This window comes from Notolabrus celidotus, chromosome 12 (assembly GCF_009762535.1).
Source record: "Notolabrus celidotus isolate fNotCel1 chromosome 12, fNotCel1.pri, whole genome shotgun sequence".
NCBI lineage: Eukaryota > Metazoa > Chordata > Actinopteri > Labriformes > Labridae > Notolabrus > Notolabrus celidotus.
In genome coordinates, this window is record NC_048283.1 from 18,267,618 (window position 1) to 18,287,411 (window position 19,794).

The window sequence follows — 19,794 nt, forward strand, 5'->3', positions numbered from 1 at the left end:
ACACCATGTTATTGCAGGTTGTCATTTTAACTTTTACGGTATACTTCAGAAATTTAAGGTGTAACTTTTCCAGTAATCTATATTTTATGACACAATATTAATATACACTGTGATTTAGTAAATTTAGTGTAAAAGTACTTCAACACAGTAAGGGAAACTCAGATTTGTTCTTTGAAAACACGTTACAAAGTTAGTAGTGGAAAATATTTGTGGACAGTTTAAACAAATTAAACCAAATTAAAACCAAATTAAACAAATCACTCACAGATATCCAATTAATAACAACATTTTAACAGTTGTAAATTTAGTTTTTATATCATCCAACCATTCTTGTTAGTGTAATTTAGTGAATTCGATGGTAAATGTGAGTGAGTGAGGAATGAGCAGGGTGTGTGTGACATCAACATGATTGTGTTTTGTCAGTAAATCCAATAAGAGCAAAGACACTTGTTAAATACGTCACATTTATTCCGAAAATCACTTGTAAATTCACTGTCTAATCATCCTCTCTGACCACTATATTAGTTACTGCAACATTAATGTCTTGCTACACTTGAATCAAAAGATAATTCTGATCCATAGGGTGATAAATAGAGGAACAATGATGAACAGATAACAATGAGCTTATTTGCTATGACATTCACAAGTGAAATCTATTGCAAGCACCTAAACACCTGTCCTCAACTTAAACCCTTCTTTCACAATAAAGTGCATCTTCAATCTACATAGGCCCACACTGTTCCCTCGATAAGAGGATATTGCACTATCATTATATTACCGCTCTGCTCCTCACAAAAGGCCACCTGATCCGTTCAAAAGCTTTCCTGTTTCCCCAAAAGGCAAATGAACAAGGCTCTAGAGAGAAACTAAAAGCATCTGGTCACTGCTCTTCTGAAACTCACTTAAAATAAAAACACTAATCTGTGACTCAAGTGTCATTGAAATCTTAATAGCCCACACTTGATCTACAAAACAGATTATCTTACATATTACAACCTTCAAAAATGTACAACACTAGAGATGAAGCTCACAAACTACAGACATCAAAAGCGATATGATTTAATACTGCAAAAAGTCAAGTGTTGTTTCTGTGAGTCTGGAAGATTGTTGAACCCGTCTGAACGAAAGCTTGTAAATACTGCAAGAAGAAGCCTCAAGAGGCTTAGAAGAAGACTCCTGGATTTTGGTATTTTATAAAAGGAAATGAGATAATGCAGGTCAAGGGAGCATTGAATCCTAAATTTAGTTGGAGTCAGAGGTTGTTTTGGCACTCAGGATGGAAGGATAAATCCTCCTGCATGCAGATCATCTTACGATAAAGGGATGTCAGAAGCAGAAAAGGGCAAGGAGGAGGCCAATTTCCTCAATACCTAACGTAAAATAAAGGTCAGCACACATCCTCCACAGATTTAGCCCTTGAGCAGGATTTCTGTTCTTTTCAGTACTGTAGCATTACGATTGGTTGGAGGTTTGAGTGATAATCTGAAAGGTGCATTCACTGTTTCATGGGGATCACTGGAATCAGGAAAGGGCTGATTCAGTCACACTGTCCTCCACCAGATTCGATTTTTCTGGCTGCAGGGCCCAGCTCCACTTTGCACACCCTCTGGGCAAACTTCAGTGAGCACAGTGTCTCTCCCATGTTACTTTCCAGAGCAGACACCTTTGGAGAAAAAAAAACAAGGCTTATAACAACCACCAAGAGAAGACAAGAAAACTGTCACTTCACAAATTAATCACACATCTAAGGTTGTCAATCTACATCACCTGCACCACCATGACAGTCTTGCTGCCTTTGCCCAGGGAGTCTTGTAGTAAGTATGTAAGACGTGAGTTCCTGAAGGGGATGTGAGTCTGCCGAGCTCTCAATGCCTGAATGACATCCCCCAGAGCCAACAGGGAACGGTTGATATTTTGGGCCTCCTTCAACCTCTCCCCCTCTGCACCAGACTTCCAGACCCGCTCAGAGCCAGCCAGGTCGACCAGGTTCAACTTGCCTGAGGTCAGAAAAGTGTATTCATATTAAAGGTCAGATGATGAAAACAGTTAACTCCAGATCCACGTACATGTGCCTGACTGAATCCTGAGCAGGAGCTTCTTTAGTGGGTTTTTTATTTAAGTTTAGAAGCTTTATTGGCAAGAAAGTTTCCTAAAATGATCTTATTGAAGATTCAAAGCAAAAGCTGTGAGCTGCGAGTTGTTTGGAAGAATCCAGATTTCCAGATTTTTCCAACCTGATGAGATGACCTACATGAATCATGGATGCTCCTAAAAGAAATGTATTAAAAGTAGAGGAGTCTGGGCTGTGTGAAATAACAGGGAAGGCCAAACAGGGGCACTGACTTTTTGCAGGGCTGTTAAGAAGTATGTGTTCACACATATGAATGAATAAAATTGTATTTATTTACCTTCTAGATCAGGGGTTCCCAAGTGTGGGTCAGGACCCTCTGAGGGGTCGCGAGACACTAGTCGGGGGTCGCTTGATGTCTTCCATAGTTTTATTTCAAGTAATCAAAAATTTCATATCTCAAGTATTATTGTAAAAATTAATTTTCTGCCTTTCTTTGTTGTCAGATGGCTCCTAAGGTTAGGGTTAGTTACAAAGCATCAGTAGCAGCAGGTTCATTCACAATAGCACAGGAAACACAGACACATGTTGGTCAGCTAATTTTCTGCAGACCAGATAAATTAAGTATGAATCCTCTTTTGATCACTTTGCGGGACAGTGGGGGGTCGCAAGTCTTTGGCACCTTTATTTTGAGGGTGGCGGGCTGAAAAGTTTGGGAACCCCTGTTCTAGATGGTCTGTATTATATCTACTTTGACTGCTTACATTCAAGTATTGAAGATATGTTTTATTCATGTTTACAATGTGTAAACTTTTAAAAGTAACAAGACCCTGAGGGCAAAATGAGTGCTGTTGCTATTAGTGTCCAAGTATCCATCCTCCTGCATTAGCCACCAGCTTATGGCCATAGACTGTATAATTTTGGCACAGCAAACAACGTCACTAATGGAGTCTGCCCTTTGTTTTTATGTGTCTACGTAACAAAGGCTGTTTCTAGCATTATGTCGCCGAGGTTCAGAGCACGATAGATTTATCAAAATTGGTTTTAATTATTGTCGAATAATGACGTACTAGTCAGTCTTTTTCCGTTGAGGTCGGTCCGAGGGATTGGTAGCACGCTCTTCCTCCCTCTGGCTTTCAGTTAAGTTAGTTGCCATGGTTACAGAGACTCCATTCTGTCACAAACTTTTTCACGAGCTCCTAGTTGATCAAAACTAAGATTCTGTTTTAACAACGGAAAAAGATCACTACTGCATGGACAGTCTGTGTCACAGAGATTAATCTCATACTATACTATGCTCAAGTTCTAACTAGCTACACAGGCAACTTGGTTACAGCCTAGGGTTATAGAAATGTTGCTAATTCTGCTAAGAGATCATTTTAGATGACCTTAACTTTGTATGCCAGATGTCAAATTTATAGTTGAAACTCTTAAAATGCTTTATTAGCTCTCCCCACAAAGATGGATAAGTCACTTACCAGTGGTTTTGGACCCAGAGGCGAGGTCGGTTCCTTGAACAGTGATACAGAGCAGAGCATGGGAGCGGGAGCTATGCTGGTTCATCTGAGTACCAAAGGTGATCCTGTTCCTTCTAGCTTGAGCTAAAATCTGAAATAATACAAGAAAGGTGAGCATTAGAGACAGGCAATTGCTATTCCATCAGCATGGATGATTTAAAACACCCAGTGTCACCTTCTTGATGTGCTGGAAGCTCTTAACCTCGATGACCCTGAGGCCAGGCACATGCAGCTGTCCTGTTCCGTCTGGGTTGATCTTTATATCCAGTTTCTCTCCATCCTTACTCAGCAGGTCCCTGTGAACCCCACAATAATGGAGTATTAAGACTAAAGTTTAAAGACTTTAAATGATGAGTAAAGTTAAGAAAGTGCAGCGCACCATACCTTAGCACCTCGTTGTAGATTTCCACAGAGCAGACAGTGACACTGTAAGACCACATGTCCTTTCTCTCTTCAATCACATTGAAGAGTTGTTTCAGGGCTCGCTTGTTGATGCCTGGGTTCTCCACACTGCCCTGAATAATAAAAAATGATGAAGATATTTAGCCTGCAGCCAACATATGTCTATCATCACGCCATGGCTGCTATGATGCAGTTAAATTAAACTGAATACCTCCATTGTGTATGTTTTTCCAGAGCCAGTCTGTCCATAGGCAAATATGCAGACATGGTAGCCATCGATGCAAGACGTCACCAGAGGTTCGATCTCCTGGAAGACCTAATGAAGACAAACAAAGGGTTAAAGCTCTGCTTTCATTCCATTTTCTGTGTATGTAAACATGCTCATACCTCTTCCTGTGTGGCCTGAGGCTGGAAGACCTTGTCCAGTTCAAAGATTCGATCCTTTCCTTTGTTCAGTATGTTGAGTGAGGACTCGTTGTTGGGGTCTGTCGTCACCACCACAGACTGGCCTTCCTCACGTTGGTCCTCCTTCAGAACAGGCTTCACACGACACAGGACGCGGATGTTTCCTATACAACAAGTGGTCAGGGTAAACGGTTGGATTGGTTTTTTTCTGGGGATAATTTAGTTTTTTTGATAATAATACATTTTATTTAAAAGCGCCTTTCTAAGCACTCAAGGTCACTTTACGGAGAGGTTAAAAACACAATAAAAACAACACGATAAAATAAATAAAGACAACAAGCAGAGTAACACCAATTTAAAATGAAGCAGTGAAGTTAGACAGGGAATGCAGCCTGAAACAAGTGGGTTTTGAGTTTGGATTTGAATAGGGGAAGTGAGTCAGAGTTTTGGATGTCAGGTGGGAGTGAGTTCCAGAGTTCGGGAGCAGAGCGACTGAAAGCCCTGCTCCCCAGGGTGCTGAGACGGGCGGAGGGCACAGAGAGGTGGAGGGAGGAGGAAGACCTGAGGGAGTGAGAGGGGGTGACAATGTGGAGGAGATCAGACAGATACAGGGGGCAAGGTTGTGGATGGCCTTAAATGTATACACAAGGAAGCTGCTGGAGGATGGGGGTGATATGGTGGAAGGAGGGGGTTCTGGAAATGATGCGGGCTGCAGAGTTCTGGACCAGCTGAAGTTTATGGAGGGATTTGTGAGGGACACCGAAGAGGAGTGAGTTACAATAATCGATACGGCAGGTGACGAGACTGTGGACCAGGATAGCAGTGGTGTGAGGGGTGAGAGAGGGGCGGAGACGGTTGATGTTGTTGAGATGGAAATATGCAGACTGGGTTATGATATTAATGTGAGAGTGGAAAGAAAGTGAGCTATTGAGGATGACACCCAGAATATTTTCCCCTCTGCATACCTTTAAGCTCCACCAGCTGCTCATGGTACTTCCTGCGCAGTGCAACCTCCTTCCTGTATTTCTCCAGAAGATCTTTGTTGGCTTCAGACATCTCACTGATGACTGCTGAGATCTGATAAAAACACAAAAGCACAAAAACACTCCTAAGCTTGTTGATTTGGTTGGATTAATCATTGATAATAAGATGTGACTTGATATACCTGTTTTTTTGCTTCATTGATGGCTGATCCGTAAAAATCTGAGAAGTTACGAATCTGGCTCCTGAGGCTGGTGTAGTCCGTCTTCATGGAGCGCAAAGTTGGAGGAAGTGCAGTCAGACGCTTCTGTAGGCCTGAAGATGAGAAAACCTCATTTGGAATCAAACTAGATAACTGTGTAGTCTTTGTGGTTGTACATATAGGGGTAGTTTGACTCATTTGGGATAAAAAATCTCTCCCCTTTGTCTCTCTGTCAGCAATCAGTTAGCTTAGCTTAGCATGACAAGTAAAGACAAGTCCACGAAGTCTCTACATCTGACAAGACACTCTAATCTTTTTACACTTACTTACCCTGTTGGAATTATAATTTACATCACTACCAGCTCACTATACATGACACCTTACCTAGTTTCTTTGATTACAGTGTTTTTTGTTACTTTACACAAAGCCATGCTACTGGTCTCCCCTTTGTTTCTAGTCTCCTTGCTAAGCTATGGTAACCACTTGCTGGCTACAGCATCATATGTTATATTCCACACATGACATTAATCTCACTATCCAACTCTTAGCTGGTAAACATCTGACCAAATTATACAAAATGTTAACTCAACTCAACTCAACTTTATTTATATAGCACCTTTCATACATAAAAACATGCAGCCCAAAATGCTTCACAGAATAACAGAGAGACAGAAAACAACAGCAATGGTAAAATTATAAAAGGCATGGTTATAAATAAAATATTCAAAAATAAAATGAAATCAACACAGTAAAATGTCTTGTACCTGTTTTATATATCTCTTTACTTTCTGAAAAAATGCTTTGTTACACTGACTGGCTGCAAAACATGTTTCTAATTGTAATGAATAAAAACTTTTTTTTTAAAAAGGCAAAAAAAAAAAAAGACAAAAAAATAAGGTTGCGTTAACAAGATCAGATGAATACAAGAAATAAATGAAGAGTTCATTTGCAAAAACAGTTAACTCACTTTTGAAAAACTAAAAAATTGTTTCAAAAACACATTTTTTTCGATTACTAGCTTTTGGTATTATCAATCAACTAAGGTTGGGTGGCTTTAACTATGTCAAAATTACTTTACTAATCAGAGGTATCTTGAAAATGTAACTTTATTAGGAATCTATATCAAAAAGAAATATATATATATTTTTAAAATGTATAAAAATGGAGTCATCTGTTTTTGCAAATGAACTCTTCAACTAGATAAATAAATAATTTAATAAGATAAATATATGTTAAAGCAATGATTAAAATAATAGTGATTAAAATCATAATTAAAATATTAAAAATAATAATGCAATACAGGTCTAAAAACAAATTACTCCCAATTAAAAGCCAGATTAAAAGGGTAAGTCTTAACTTTACTTTTAAAAACACCCAGAGAGCTTGCCGTTGTAATGTCCAGAGGCAGAGAGTTCCACAGTTTAGGGGCGTAAAAACAGAAAGCTCTCTGGCCATCGCTTGTGTGAGACACACAGGGAACATTCAAACCACCTCTTTAATTGTTGAAAATAGTTATTTCAAGGATTGATTATTTGGTTTCACTCACCAAAGAATTGCTCTTGCAGATCCTGAAAGTGCTCGGCTGAGCAGTTGGCAGCTGCCTTCACAGCTTCCTCCTTCTTTTCCTCCAAGTGGCCGATCTCTTTCAGCAACTCCTCTCTCAGTTTGCTGATCTCTCTTTCATATGCTGCAATCTACACCAAAAAAAAGGTTCATCACAGCAATTTGTCAATCTGTCACCCCGACCTGTCCAATCTGTGCAGGGCCGGTGCTGTAATGAGGTTATCAATTAATGCAAATGATCCAGTTTGTGAATTCAGGTAGAGAAGAGGAAATGTCCTTCTTCTGTCTGTGTTTCTCTCTTTGATCGTCTATTTTCTAAACAGGGAGTGGTTTATTCGCCTCTTTGTCAATTCTTCCTTTAGTTTCCGTAGTTTCCTTCCTTAGCATTAGGAGTCTCATCTGGGATTTGTTGCCAATTCACTTGCGAAAGAATGCCCAGGGACTAGCTCGGCGTCCTATGTCCATCTTGTTGTTTATTACTGCATGTTAAAGTCATATTTAAGAGCCTGCTTGGGTTAATATACATGTGTCAGATCACTTTAAAGCAAACATGACAGATAAGAAAGGGTATGTTACCTTGTGCTGCAGATTACAGCTATGTTCATCTGACTTCCTGATTTGCTCCTCCAGCTGTTTGCACCGCTCATTCTGATTGGACAGCTTTTCAGACAGCAGTTCATTCTTCTGTCTGGCCTTGGTGAGATGTTTTAATGTGGCAGGTGATTCCACTTCCACAGTCTTGGTCACATACTAAAAGCAATGAAATATCCAATTAGAGCCCTCCCCTTTAAAAAGAAAGAAAATAAGGAGCCAAATTGATTCTATTTTTACCTTCACCACTGGTTCCTTGCTTCTCTCTCTGTCCAACTCAAGCTGCAGCTCCCTCACTCTGTCCTCTCGTTTCCTCAGCTCCTCTCCTCTCCTCCACTCACTCTGTTCGCTCTGCCGCTCCAGCTGTGACAGCTGCTCAGCACGCTGTTGCAGAGACATCTCCAGCTGCTGCACTCTGCAGCGGAGGTTCTCGTTCTCCTAGCAGAGCATGTAAGAAAGCAAGTAGATAACAAGCTTTTGGGTTTGCAGCTGCTAACAGATGACTAAACGGTACATCTGTGAGCTCTGAGCTGTGCTGGTGCGTCTCACCTTGATGAGCATGTTGCTGGACTGGGAAGGGATGGCTGACAACTGCTGAAGGAGGCCCTGGGTCACGCTCAGGTTCTGCTTCAGACTCTCATTCTCTGCTGACAGACACAGTACTCGTTTCTCTGAGTCTGTGGCCCCCTGAGGGAAACAGAGCATGAGGTGCAGCATTAAAATGAGAGATGCACCAACTCAGAATTCCTAAAAAATAGTTCCTCAGGACTAATTGTTTCTTTAATATGGATTAATAATGAAGCTCAAATGAGGCATGATGACTTGTTTGGCATTTCACTGACTAAGAGTTTAATTCTGTGGGTGTTGAAAGACACTGGAGAAGCTTTACTGACAGTAAAAGTGACAAACACTTGACAAATGATTGAGTCAATCATTCACATTGCTTACAGTGGCTGTTCTCAGTCTTGTCAGCTCCTCTTCTCGCTCCTCTATGCAAGTCTTGAGCTCATCGATCTGTGCAAGAAATTAGAAAAGTTCCAAATGCAGATTTAAAGTGAGAAAATAGACATGTTTAAGTTCCTGTTTCTTTCCCTTTTTGTGTAGCACAATGCAAAGTTATAGAATTCTGTTATTTCAGATCAGAAGTAAACCGAAGGTCTCATGAGGTGCATCGTGCTCTTGCTCAGTGTAAGAGAGATCTGGCCTTAAAGGCTGTATAGAGTTGGTTACACAGAGTCACATTAAAAATGTATAACATTTACATATATGCACGATGATACAGGACCTGAGAAGCATGCTTCATTTGCACAGATGTGCAAGAGCAGTACATGTTACTAAGTTAAGACACCTCTTCCCTTTATACATGAAGTGCAACATTATTTAAACTTTCACTGAAAAGTTGAGTTTTGCAAGTTCTTGTGATAGAGATTATGTATTAAAGTATTATGTTACGCCTTTTTCTAAAGGACATAGTATTTGAGGATTCATTTCATACACAGCACTGTACCTGCAGTTGAAAGGCCTGTATGCGTGAGTGTCTGTCTTTGTTCTGCTGCTCCAGCTGTGAATGCAGCAGCCGTAGTTCTCCTCTCAGCTGACTCCTCTCCCCCTGCAGCCCGTACAGAGACTCCACCAGCTTGTGAACTCCAGCCCCTGCTTCACTGCTGGGCTCACCTGAAGGATGTAAAAAAAAAGACAAAGATGTGATCCTCTTCATCATCGTAATCCTCAGCACCCTATCACCATCAACCATCAGGCAGTAGAAACAGTTGACAGCTTTAAATACCTCAGAGTAACATTGGACAATCAACTCACTTTCAACCAGCACACCAGTGACATTCAAAAAAGGAGCCATCAAAGACTGACAGCCATCCGTAAACTCAAAGGACTCTATGTCGCCCCCCGTCTCCTTCTGCTGCTATATCAAAGCATGACTCAATCCATCCTCTGCTCCACCTGCTTCTACAACATGTCATCTGTTAAAAACAAGGCCAAACTCACACGCATATCCACCACAGCCTCTAAAATAATCAGTCTCCCCACACCAAGCCTCACAGACTTAAACCACAGGGCCATCATACACATCGCAACCTCAATAGAACAGGACATCAGACATCCACTAAACACCCATCTCATCCCACTCCCCTCAGGATGCAGGTACAGAGCACTGAGGTGCAGAAGGGCTCGCCTTGGCAAGAGCCTGATCCCTGCTGTTATAGCGAGCCTGAATGAAAGGCCTCGCTGAATGATACAACTCTGTCTGAGTGTTGATGTCTTTGTGGATAATTTGGTTGAGCTTACAGTGTATGTTCGTGTGATTGTCTATGTCTGTGGAAATGCAGAAAGGTGCTGTTTGTCTTGGACTCCTACTAGCTGGAGCAGGAGTTCTCAAACTTTTTGGAGCCAGGGACCACTTACAGGTGAGAAAATTGTCCAAGACTCCTCATAATTGTAACACAGATTAAGCACATTAGTGATGTGTCATGATCAAAAGCTGCAGCTCTGAGAGCCGATGCTTTATAGTGAATCAGAAGAGCCGGCTCGCATTGAGAGAGAGCCGGCTCCCAGTTTGTTCCTTTCCCTGCTTAGCTCTCACAGTGCTCAGCCCCAGCTCTGCTCACAGCAGAACTTTGTTTTGATTGGTCAGCATGGCAGCCATGTGGCCAATCATATGTGAGGATATAGGATACAGGTGATGGAGGGGAGGCTGTGTATCGTGGCTTCATCTGTTCCTTCAGAGAGAGTCTTCTTGAAGACCGGGCAAATACTCACTGAGAGGAGAAATCGGATCAGCCCATCCAAGCTGAGGCATCTGATTTTTCTCAATGCCAACCTGAGGACATTAATAATGTTTGCTCCAGTTTGGTTCTGGTTCTGTTTGCTTGAGTTTGGTTGTGGTTCTGGTTCTGTTTGCTCGAGTTTGGTTGTGGTTCTGTTTGCTTGAGTTTGGTTCTGGTTCTGGTTCTGTCTACTTGAGTTGGTCCTTGTTCTGTTTGCTTGAGTTTGGTTCTGGTTCTGGTTCTGGTTCTGTTTGCTTGAGCTAGAGTACGGTAATTGAGCTCTCAGCCTGCAGAGAAAGTTGTGAGGCACAGACCCCCAGGCTCTCTGCCCGACTCCACTGGTCACACTATAACTTAAATATAAGACTCTTTGAATCAAAAGAGCACTCTACAAGGTTAATGTACCATAAACATAAACAATATACCCCTGTTTTCTGTGAATGCATGATTATGAAGTGAAGGAGAAAAGATGTGAAAAAAGTTGTGCAGTGTCGCTGTCTTTTCCAGCACAGCATGCTCTCAACTTTCAATGAACGGGGATGTGTTTTGTTAATCGGGTCAGGTCGCACGCAGCCATGTTGGAATAATTTTCCAGGACTATATGTGATTTTCCAGGACATTTTACTTTTTCTCCCATTTTCCAGGTGTTTTCCAGTACTGGAAAACTGGTCAACTGTTTTCCAGGTTTTCCAGGATGCGTGGGAACCCTGACTCATGTTTCATCACTCAGAAATAGTACCACCAAAAATCCTGTGAACATCCTCTGACCTGTTTTCTATATGTCATGTTTTTAGTTGTGACTAATCTCAGCAGTATGCATGAATGCTTGCGGGTGTGTGTGTGTGTAATATTAATGAACATTAAGAATGCACTTAGAGTTCTTTTACACACCAAGTAGTCACGGTGCATTACGCTGAAGTTAACACTATCGTCACTGTGTTTCTTTTTAAAATTCTCAAGAGAAGCTTTACAGGGATCTCTGCAGCTTCTCACATGAAGGCAGCATCGAGTGATTCAGCTTTATATAACTCCTCTATTGTTTATCAGGAACCTGAGCAGCATGCCCAACATCTTATTTTTTATCTTTTTATTCCTCATCAAAGATTTATCAAGTTCTGCCACCTCTGATTTTCATTGCAGGGCCTAAAGGTACATTTTGACCAAGAGTTCGGCGGTCTTTTAGCCCCCAGAACTACTTTCCCCGGAGCTAAAAGGCTCCTGTGCCCCCATTGTTGTCTGCTTTTCGACCGTGGGCTGATGTCCGGGTAGATTGTGCTAATCAGGCCAGTGAGGTATGGAGAAAAAAAATTATATTAAATAATATTTTGAAATCTTAATAAAAACTAAACTAGGATGCATTCCCAGGAACTCCCTCTGTGTTTCAACAACTGTGTAAACTCCACAAACACCGTTACGTTCAACAAAAAGTCCCAGGACCTTTGAAAAGCACTACCCCCCAAGTAGAGGCTTTTCAGGGGGGAGATTATCTACCCCTGAACCAAATTTAGACCCTGGTTCCCCTGGTTGAAACGCACGTAGTTCAGGGGTAAAGTCCCTGCTGTCAAAAAACGCCTTAAGGCTGATTGTATCAACGTGCCCTGTCAGGTTTGCCGTGTCACATGGTTCAGGGAGAGGTGACGATGGCAGGAACAAAAAAAAGAAATAAAACATGGAGGAGATGCGACAGCTGTGCATCAGGGAGGTTGACAGAAGAAACGTGAAAGTCTTAGATGTGTTCGGGTCAGTAGAGGCCCAGAGTTAGCTTTGTAATATTTAAAACAGCAGCTGCAGACTGTGCAGGGAAACTGATTTACTTTAACTAAGAAAAAAAGATACAGAAATAAAAGGGAGACCACTGAATGGAGCATTATCTATTCATTCACAGCAAATACTGAAAAGATCACAACACAGCAAAGATGTTCAAGCGGCAGAGATTCTCCATTTAAACTTGCAGGATGCCTTACAGTAAACAAACAGGCCAAACAGCCTTTTGAAACGAGGACGAGGACTCCCGTCTATTTTTAGGTCATCACACAAGTACACGTGGAGCATTGCATGTGCAGGATCTTGTAAGTGCATTTGCAGGGAATAAAACAGCACTCTCAGGCATGTTTTATTTATGACACACAGCCAGAGTCACTATCCAAGTACCACACACACTCGCCTTGTAATCGTGTATCTCATGTCTGTGACTAATGAGGATCAGTGCACATGATGTCCACTGCTTAAACATTCCTGCACTCTGAGATTGATACAAAATCAGGCCTGGTGTCCACATATTTTATCATATTACTCAGATGCTGTGAAAGTGCATCTTAGGACAAGAGTCTAATCTGTCCTCAGCCTCATGGTGTCATGCACATGTTAACTAGCTGTACATATGCACAGTAAAGTGATGTGCAGTTGGTTTGTCGGTTCTAGCCTCCCGCTCTGAGGTCAGAGAGCCTTCTGGTCACATTTGAAACACAGCAGATACAGACATCTAAAGCTCAGACCAACACCCGCCACAGAAATCGAATCAGTCTGCTCATCTGATGTGTGTCTCAAGCTGAAAAAAAAACGTATCTTGTGTGAGCCGGGAAGAGGAAGAATGAACTCTGTGAGACACCATATGAAGAATTGATGACTTCATGGAAGTTTTAAAGATTTGTTTCTTTCAGAAATTAAAAATATAGAGTTTTGAAAATTTGGAAGAGGCGTAGAAAAAATGTTAATCTATGAAATGAAACCCTGGATATACATATCTGTTGTGACAAGGATGTGAAACTGGCTGTCATTATTTATTGTCCCCCTAATTCATTTTCATCCATTACATGATCTCATCCAATCTAGGTTCTCACATTGATTTAAATCAAAGTCGCCTGCAGCTTTTTCTACTCCTCTTTCACACTAGATGATCCATTTATGTTGGGTTATTAAAAGAGACACATGACCTCTGCTCATCTCTGTTTCTCATCACCCCCACAGCCACTGCACATTCATGCAAACCCATCACTCCTGCACCTTAATTACATCAGCCCCTCCTCTCATTCCCCGTTCTCCCTTACCCTCGCTCAGCGGACTCGGGGTCTGTTGTTGGCTGATGGCCTCCTCCAGGCTGCTGATGATGCTGTTCTTGTCCCTGAGGCGCTGGCGGTAAGACGCACGCAAGGCCTTCATCTGGCGCCTGTGCTGGACACGGTGCCTCTTCAGTTGGACGCGGTACTGGTCGGCCTGCTGCTGCAGCTGCTGAAAGTGGGAGTACTGCTCCAGAAAAGTCAGCAAGTGGGACATCACTGCCACCAGGGGAGAGTCGGATAGCTGGTCAGCACGGACGCACACAGAAAAAAAAAGTTTAGTCGCACTGCAAATGCTCCAATTTAGGTAACTGCAAGAAATGCCTCAGGTGTGCTGATGTTTTTTGTTACCTTTCCAGTTGTCTCCAGCTGAACCTGTGAGGCCCTCCTTTTCTCAGCATCCTGCTTGAAGGACAAAAAGGAAGCCAGGGGAGTGCATGCTGGGAGGTCTGGGCTGTGCCCCTCATCTTCATCACTCAGAGACAATTCATCACTGTCACTGCTGCTGCCTGGATGACAACAAATCAAATCAAGTGTGAAGAAATATAACATGTACTGTTGATAAATTTAGATGAAATATACATAGAGTAATTTTTTTATTTCTTTTATCAATCCCATGAGAGCTTTTCTGTAGGACTAAGGAAATTCTGGAGATATATTTGAGCACTAACTTGATTCCCCATGCTGAACAGAAGCCTTTTTTCCCACTTTGGGGGTGTGGCCATTTCTTCTCCTGCTCCCTGTTCCCATGGAAACAGGTCCTGGCTCCTGTGCAAAGCAAAATTCAGGGTCAGATAATAACAAACAGGCACAATATTTACACTTTGAATACAAAGAAATGCACACAAAATGTAGAAAACTGACACCCCCACATCCTTTGTGGCAGAGTTTACAGCTCTTTTACTGTCAGATGGGGGGGTGACTCATGCATATCCCCCTGCTAAAAAAAGGGTTTTGCCCACAGAGGAGCCCCAAGGCTGGACACAATGTGGCTAGACATACATCTGAGGAAGCTCCACACGCCCCCTCCAAGGCCTCATCCTCCTCATCCTCCTCCTTCTTGAAGACAGTGTAGAAGATGTAGACTAAAAGGGAGTAGAAGGCGTACATCTCTACGCCGTCCAAGAGTCCCTGTGAATGAGAGCTGGACTCAGAAACCAAACACAGCAGAAGACGTGCAGATAAAATTCTCTCTCATACACTGATGTTATTGTAACACAGAAATGAGGAATATCATCAGAGGAATCGTGATGATATCAGTTTTGACTTTTCAGGTTCAACATTTTCTGCTATCTTGATAATGCAAAATGCTTTGTCTTCTTTACCTTATCACATATCGTCTCCTCCTTTATGATAACAATCCAAGGCTCCAGCCATCTCTATTCCTCTTTCATACTCCGTCTACGTGTGTGAAAAAGACAGATATCCTCATGCTGCCCTTGTTCTCAGAGCTGCAACAGCATCCCGGGCGCCCGTGTGCAGCTCCTGTGTGACTCCCTCTCTATCTGCGCTGCTCTCTCTCTCTCCTCCCCTTTCTCCTCCTCCTTCTCCACCTCCTTTCCACTTTGCTTCATCCACAGGCTGCAGCTGCAGACGAGCATGCTCAGTGCAGTCACCTGATCTGCTGCAGTGGTGGAGTGGCAGATGCAGAATGGAGACAGATTGAGCCCGAGAGGAGGGTAAAGACAAGAGCAGCAAGAGATAAAGATGGATGACATGTCAGATTCCAGGTTTTGGTACTGATGAACAGCTGTAGCACAATGCACTTATATTATTCATTATTATCAAAATACATTATTATTATTATTATTATTATTATTATTATTATTATTAAGGTATCAACATGTGTGCAAGGACTCTAATTGGCACACAAGTGGAATAACACAAGACTATTATTATTATTACATAATTTATTCAAGTTATTGTCTTTTAGTGAACATTTTTTGTCAACAAAAAAGGAGTCAAGAAAAATACAACACCTAACATACTTTGTAACAGCCTCACTTTGCATAATCAGACATGCACTGAAGACAAACAGTTACACAAAAAGCAAAGGCAGCACATCTGAATTACACTCTCAGAGATGTGCACAAAATAATGAAATACATTGAAGACATCTTTGCTAGCCTGCGTGCCCTGAGCTCTGAGAAAGGCACCGTCCCACAGACAGGCTCGCTGCAGCGTATGCTGGCTGAACACTGCAGCAAAACTACTGCTGCTGTAGCTACTTGACACCCTGAAATCCTGAGAGAAAAACTGCAGTGTCCACCTGGAATGTAAATATCTTTGGAGGGAAAACACCAAGGGCAAACACAACCACACAGAACTCATTGAAGTGACAGTGATTTAAACAGATGAAGCCATTTCTGCTTTCACTCGAGGCACTATAAACTAAAAGGTAGTCATTTCAAAAAAGTGCATTGATAGGTATGAAATGGGCACAGTGAGGTAAGAGCAGGGCCAGGAGCTTGGAACACTGCAGAAATTTAAACTGTGATACTGCTGAGGCTGCAGAGCAAACAGGACCCAGAATCCGAGGCAGCTACATGGTTTTTAGATTCTGCAACAGTAAAACTGTGAGCAGAGAGATGTGAAGAGAATGACAATGACCTGAGAGGGAGTGCAGCCTGCTCCACACTTTCAAAATGATCAGAGAAGAAATCATCATACATCATAGCTTTTATGAAGAGCTGGGGAATATGAACCAGGCACTAGCAGTGCATAAAAGGGTTCTGGTTGCAACACAGATTCTACCATTGACATCCTGCTGTAAATCATGATCATGTACTTTTGTGGAGAAGAGTTTGTTTAGTGGTGTCTGTGTCTTGTCTAATTCTGTGATTTTTTAAAATCAAATTTAGTTCATGGGGGGATCAGTCAAGGTTTAGTCAGTGGAAAAAAAGCAAATAACTGTTTGAATAGTGTCCTTGTTACCCCCTTTGAAAAAGAGCAGCAAAACAGTTTTAGAGCAACATTGATTTATCAATCAATAATTCAATCTTTAAGACAACAGAAATAATTTAAATGCAAGTTTTAAATTCTGTTATTTAAGTCATTTTGAGGTATGTTGTCAAGTTTGTAACATAGTTTGTTCGTTTAGTTCTTCCTAGTGGTATATTATTTTATCGTATCCATCCATGTCAACTAAATGCTCAGTCATTTGAACAGTTTTGATGTTTCAGTGTCTATTTAAGATTTTTTGTTGTATTTCATAGCTTAAATATGCAATAAAGAATGCTTCTTAAAGATGCATGTAGTTACCCCTTGCCCAACATTATTTCATTGTAGTGTTTGTTTAGCCAGACTCACTCTTATTTGTTTTTAATTGTCTTAAATGTTAAAATGTAACAAAGAAAAATTGTGTAAGTCCTCACATTTCAGGGTGAATGTAGCATTTTTGCTCTGAAAATAATAATTGCTAGATTAACTATAAAAATACGTTAAAGTTTCTGATAACTGACTAATCGGTCAATCATCTGTTAAACCCTGCACTTTGGGAAACTCATACAATAAATACAAATGTTTTCCTATGTAGTGTTGAATGTTGTCTTGACAGTTTCTTGTATTACGAGCAGCAAGGTTTACTGTAAACGTCATTTGTTGTAAAGTTAACTCAGGTCCACTTGAACCTTCACCAAAACCTTACAAATGCTTTAAGTTAGACACATGTTGTCACCTGGAAACACTTGTCAGTTTGTTAGCTACGGTGGCCCTGAAGTGTCAATCACAACAGCAAATCAGAAATCACTACAGCAAATCAGAAAACACTACGACATTTAACCAAACCAAGGATAGACTAGACCAATCAGTGACGAGTCATGTCCCCTGAGGGTACCTACTTCTTCCGGTTTGGTTAATGTCGTAGTGTTTTCTGATTTGCCGTTGTGATTTCTGAATTGCCGTAGTGATTTGCACTTCAGGGCCACCGTAGTTAGCAAACAGATCCTGACTAAACATAGAGATCTTTACTGAATGTCTATGTTACACCGTTCAGTGACATCCAACAGAAACGTGTGGAGGGCCTGTGTGGAGGCCCAACAGCCAATAGACATTGAACCTTTTATAATCCACGTCATGAGTCCCTCCCTGGCAGCTGGATAAATGAGCGGAGCAAAAGTGTTTGTTCCACCCGGTGGAGCCACCAGCAACGGGAGGCTGAGGGCCACACCTCCCAGGGCCCCTAAAGCATTACTAGCAAATAAACAAACAGTCAGGCAGCAGGACAGGGAGCACAGACCCAGGCAACTTGTCATCACGGTAAGAGCATCAGCTGACAGCCAGTCACGCAGTCCCAGCAGAGCACAGGAGCCACACAGGAGAATGTGTGCAGTGTTGTGGTCTTCACTGAGCCACAGGAAGTCAAAGGAGACCAGTACTGGAGCTAGGACCTTGCTGGCCCACTCTGCTTCTCTCTGGATAGAGGTGAGGTATAAGCTGGAGGGATGCAAGACGCAAAATGCTGCAGAGAGTCCAAGCAGGGAGAGCCCTACTGATGGAGCTCTGTGATGCTGCAGAGAGATATGAAGGCAGAGACATTAAAATATTAGTGAGTGAGAAATAACACCTGTGTTCATTCATTGTCTGGACTACCAATTAGGGAAATCTCAGCTTTGGATGCACAAAACAAAAACATAGTGAAGAAATACACTAATACAAAACCTAGACCAGGAAGTAAAAGAAGCCTAGTAATCAAAGTTATGTGTCTATAAACATTTTCTTAACATATAGAAAAATAAAACGAATCTATCACGGTTTACTCACAGCCTTAAGACATACTTGAATTAGTGTTTTTTACCCAACCAAAACTTCAAAATTCAAAGATAAGTAACTATAAAAGCAAACACAGAATGACACTGTGTCACCTATTAATACCAAACACGTGGTTAATGTTTGGCTTTTGCTTAATAAATAACTTGTTCACTGTTATTCAATTGTTTTCGGTCATTTTTCTGATTTCTGCCCTTACAGTTTAAGTAGATAATCAATGCATTGTTGCCCATTTTACATGCAATAGAGCAAATGCAACCTACCTTAAAGAGTGTGTAAGAGGAGTGCAGAGCAGTGGCAGATACAATGATGTCAAAAAACGATGATATCCACTCCATTGGTCCTGACGACGAGGGACACTACTGTCAACATCCACACCAACACAGAGAGTTACTGCACGCCTTTAATAAAGTAAAATGTTAAAACCTTGAAGTATATCTGAATACTGGAACAATAATTTGTGAGGTCGGTGCTTTTCTTGTCACAGACCCAGAGGACCAAACTTTGAAGCAAGAACACTAGCACGTTTGTTTTGACACGTGACTAGTCCGGAACTGGGCAGTGCGCATGCTCCCATGAGATGCTTTCATGATTACTCGAAAAGTCTGCTACCGTCGACAATTAAAGCCACTACTGTAGCACTGACGGAAAGGGATTATTTGTTGTGTCTAACAGTGGTGTACAAAATACACAGCTTCATTACTTAAGTCAAAGTGTAGACACTCCATGTCAAAAAATAGTCCAATACAAGTGAAAGTTGCTCTGTCAGGTTATTACTTGAGTTAAAGTACTGGAGCACTGTGTGTTCAAAGTACTTTTTAAAATATCTCAAAACTTTGTATTTTCCCAAAGCATGATTGCAGTCAAGAATACATAGGAGTACATTCAGTTACATTATATATTTTTAGAAAACATTACTTGAAATCTCTAAAAACTATACCATGGAATAAAAACAGAAACTAAGTTACTCCAAGCACAGACAACTTAGTTTGAAATGTTCATCTGGAATGAAACAAATGTTTAACGCTTTCTCAGGTTGGACAAGGAATTTCTGTTTGTTTGAGAAGAGCAGGAAACAAGGAGAACATTTCATACGATCCATATCATTCTTCATTTCAAAAACCTCTAACATGGGCTGAAGATATGACCATTGGTGCTCATCTGGAGAATTATAGCCATCATTACCACCTCTAAATGAACTGCCTGATCTGAGTGAAATCTGCTCTGTGTTTGCTCCACGTTCAACCGTGGAGAAGCACGATATACAGGTATGACTAAACCACTGAGACAAACAGAACTACACGAACACATTTTACTGTCTTAGGGATCAGATTTCAGAAAAGAGAAGGAAATTCATGAGCTGAATAATTATCTTCTGTATGTAGTGGAGTGAAAGTAATAAGTTCCCTCAAAAAATAATACTCAAGTAAAGTACAGATACTCCAAAAATTTACTTAAGTAC

At 41.3% G+C, this 19,794-nt stretch overlaps 1 protein-coding gene across 1 annotated transcript; it reads right to left on the reverse strand.

The window, feature by feature from the left end:
• Positions 1-447: 447 nt before the first annotated feature.
• On the reverse strand, positions 448-18,895 carry si:ch211-257p13.3 (kinesin-like protein KIFC3). The gene is made up of 22 exons (XM_034698030.1): positions 18,596-18,895; positions 17,803-18,073; positions 14,891-15,189; positions 14,568-14,696; positions 14,237-14,333; positions 13,917-14,074; positions 13,557-13,809; positions 9,237-9,403; positions 8,678-8,743; positions 8,279-8,416; positions 7,970-8,167; positions 7,715-7,888; positions 7,122-7,269; positions 5,558-5,688; positions 5,358-5,469; positions 4,375-4,556; positions 4,199-4,303; positions 3,970-4,100; positions 3,761-3,881; positions 3,547-3,676; positions 1,768-1,997; positions 448-1,663 (listed from the first exon to the last, which is right to left on the reverse strand). Exons 4-22 carry the CDS (start codon positions 14,673-14,675, stop codon positions 1,538-1,540), a joined length of 2,775 nt encoding a protein of 924 aa, XP_034553921.1. The 5' UTR covers positions 14,676-14,696; positions 14,891-15,189; positions 17,803-18,073; positions 18,596-18,895; the 3' UTR covers positions 448-1,537.
• Positions 18,896-19,794: the final 899 nt, after the last annotated feature.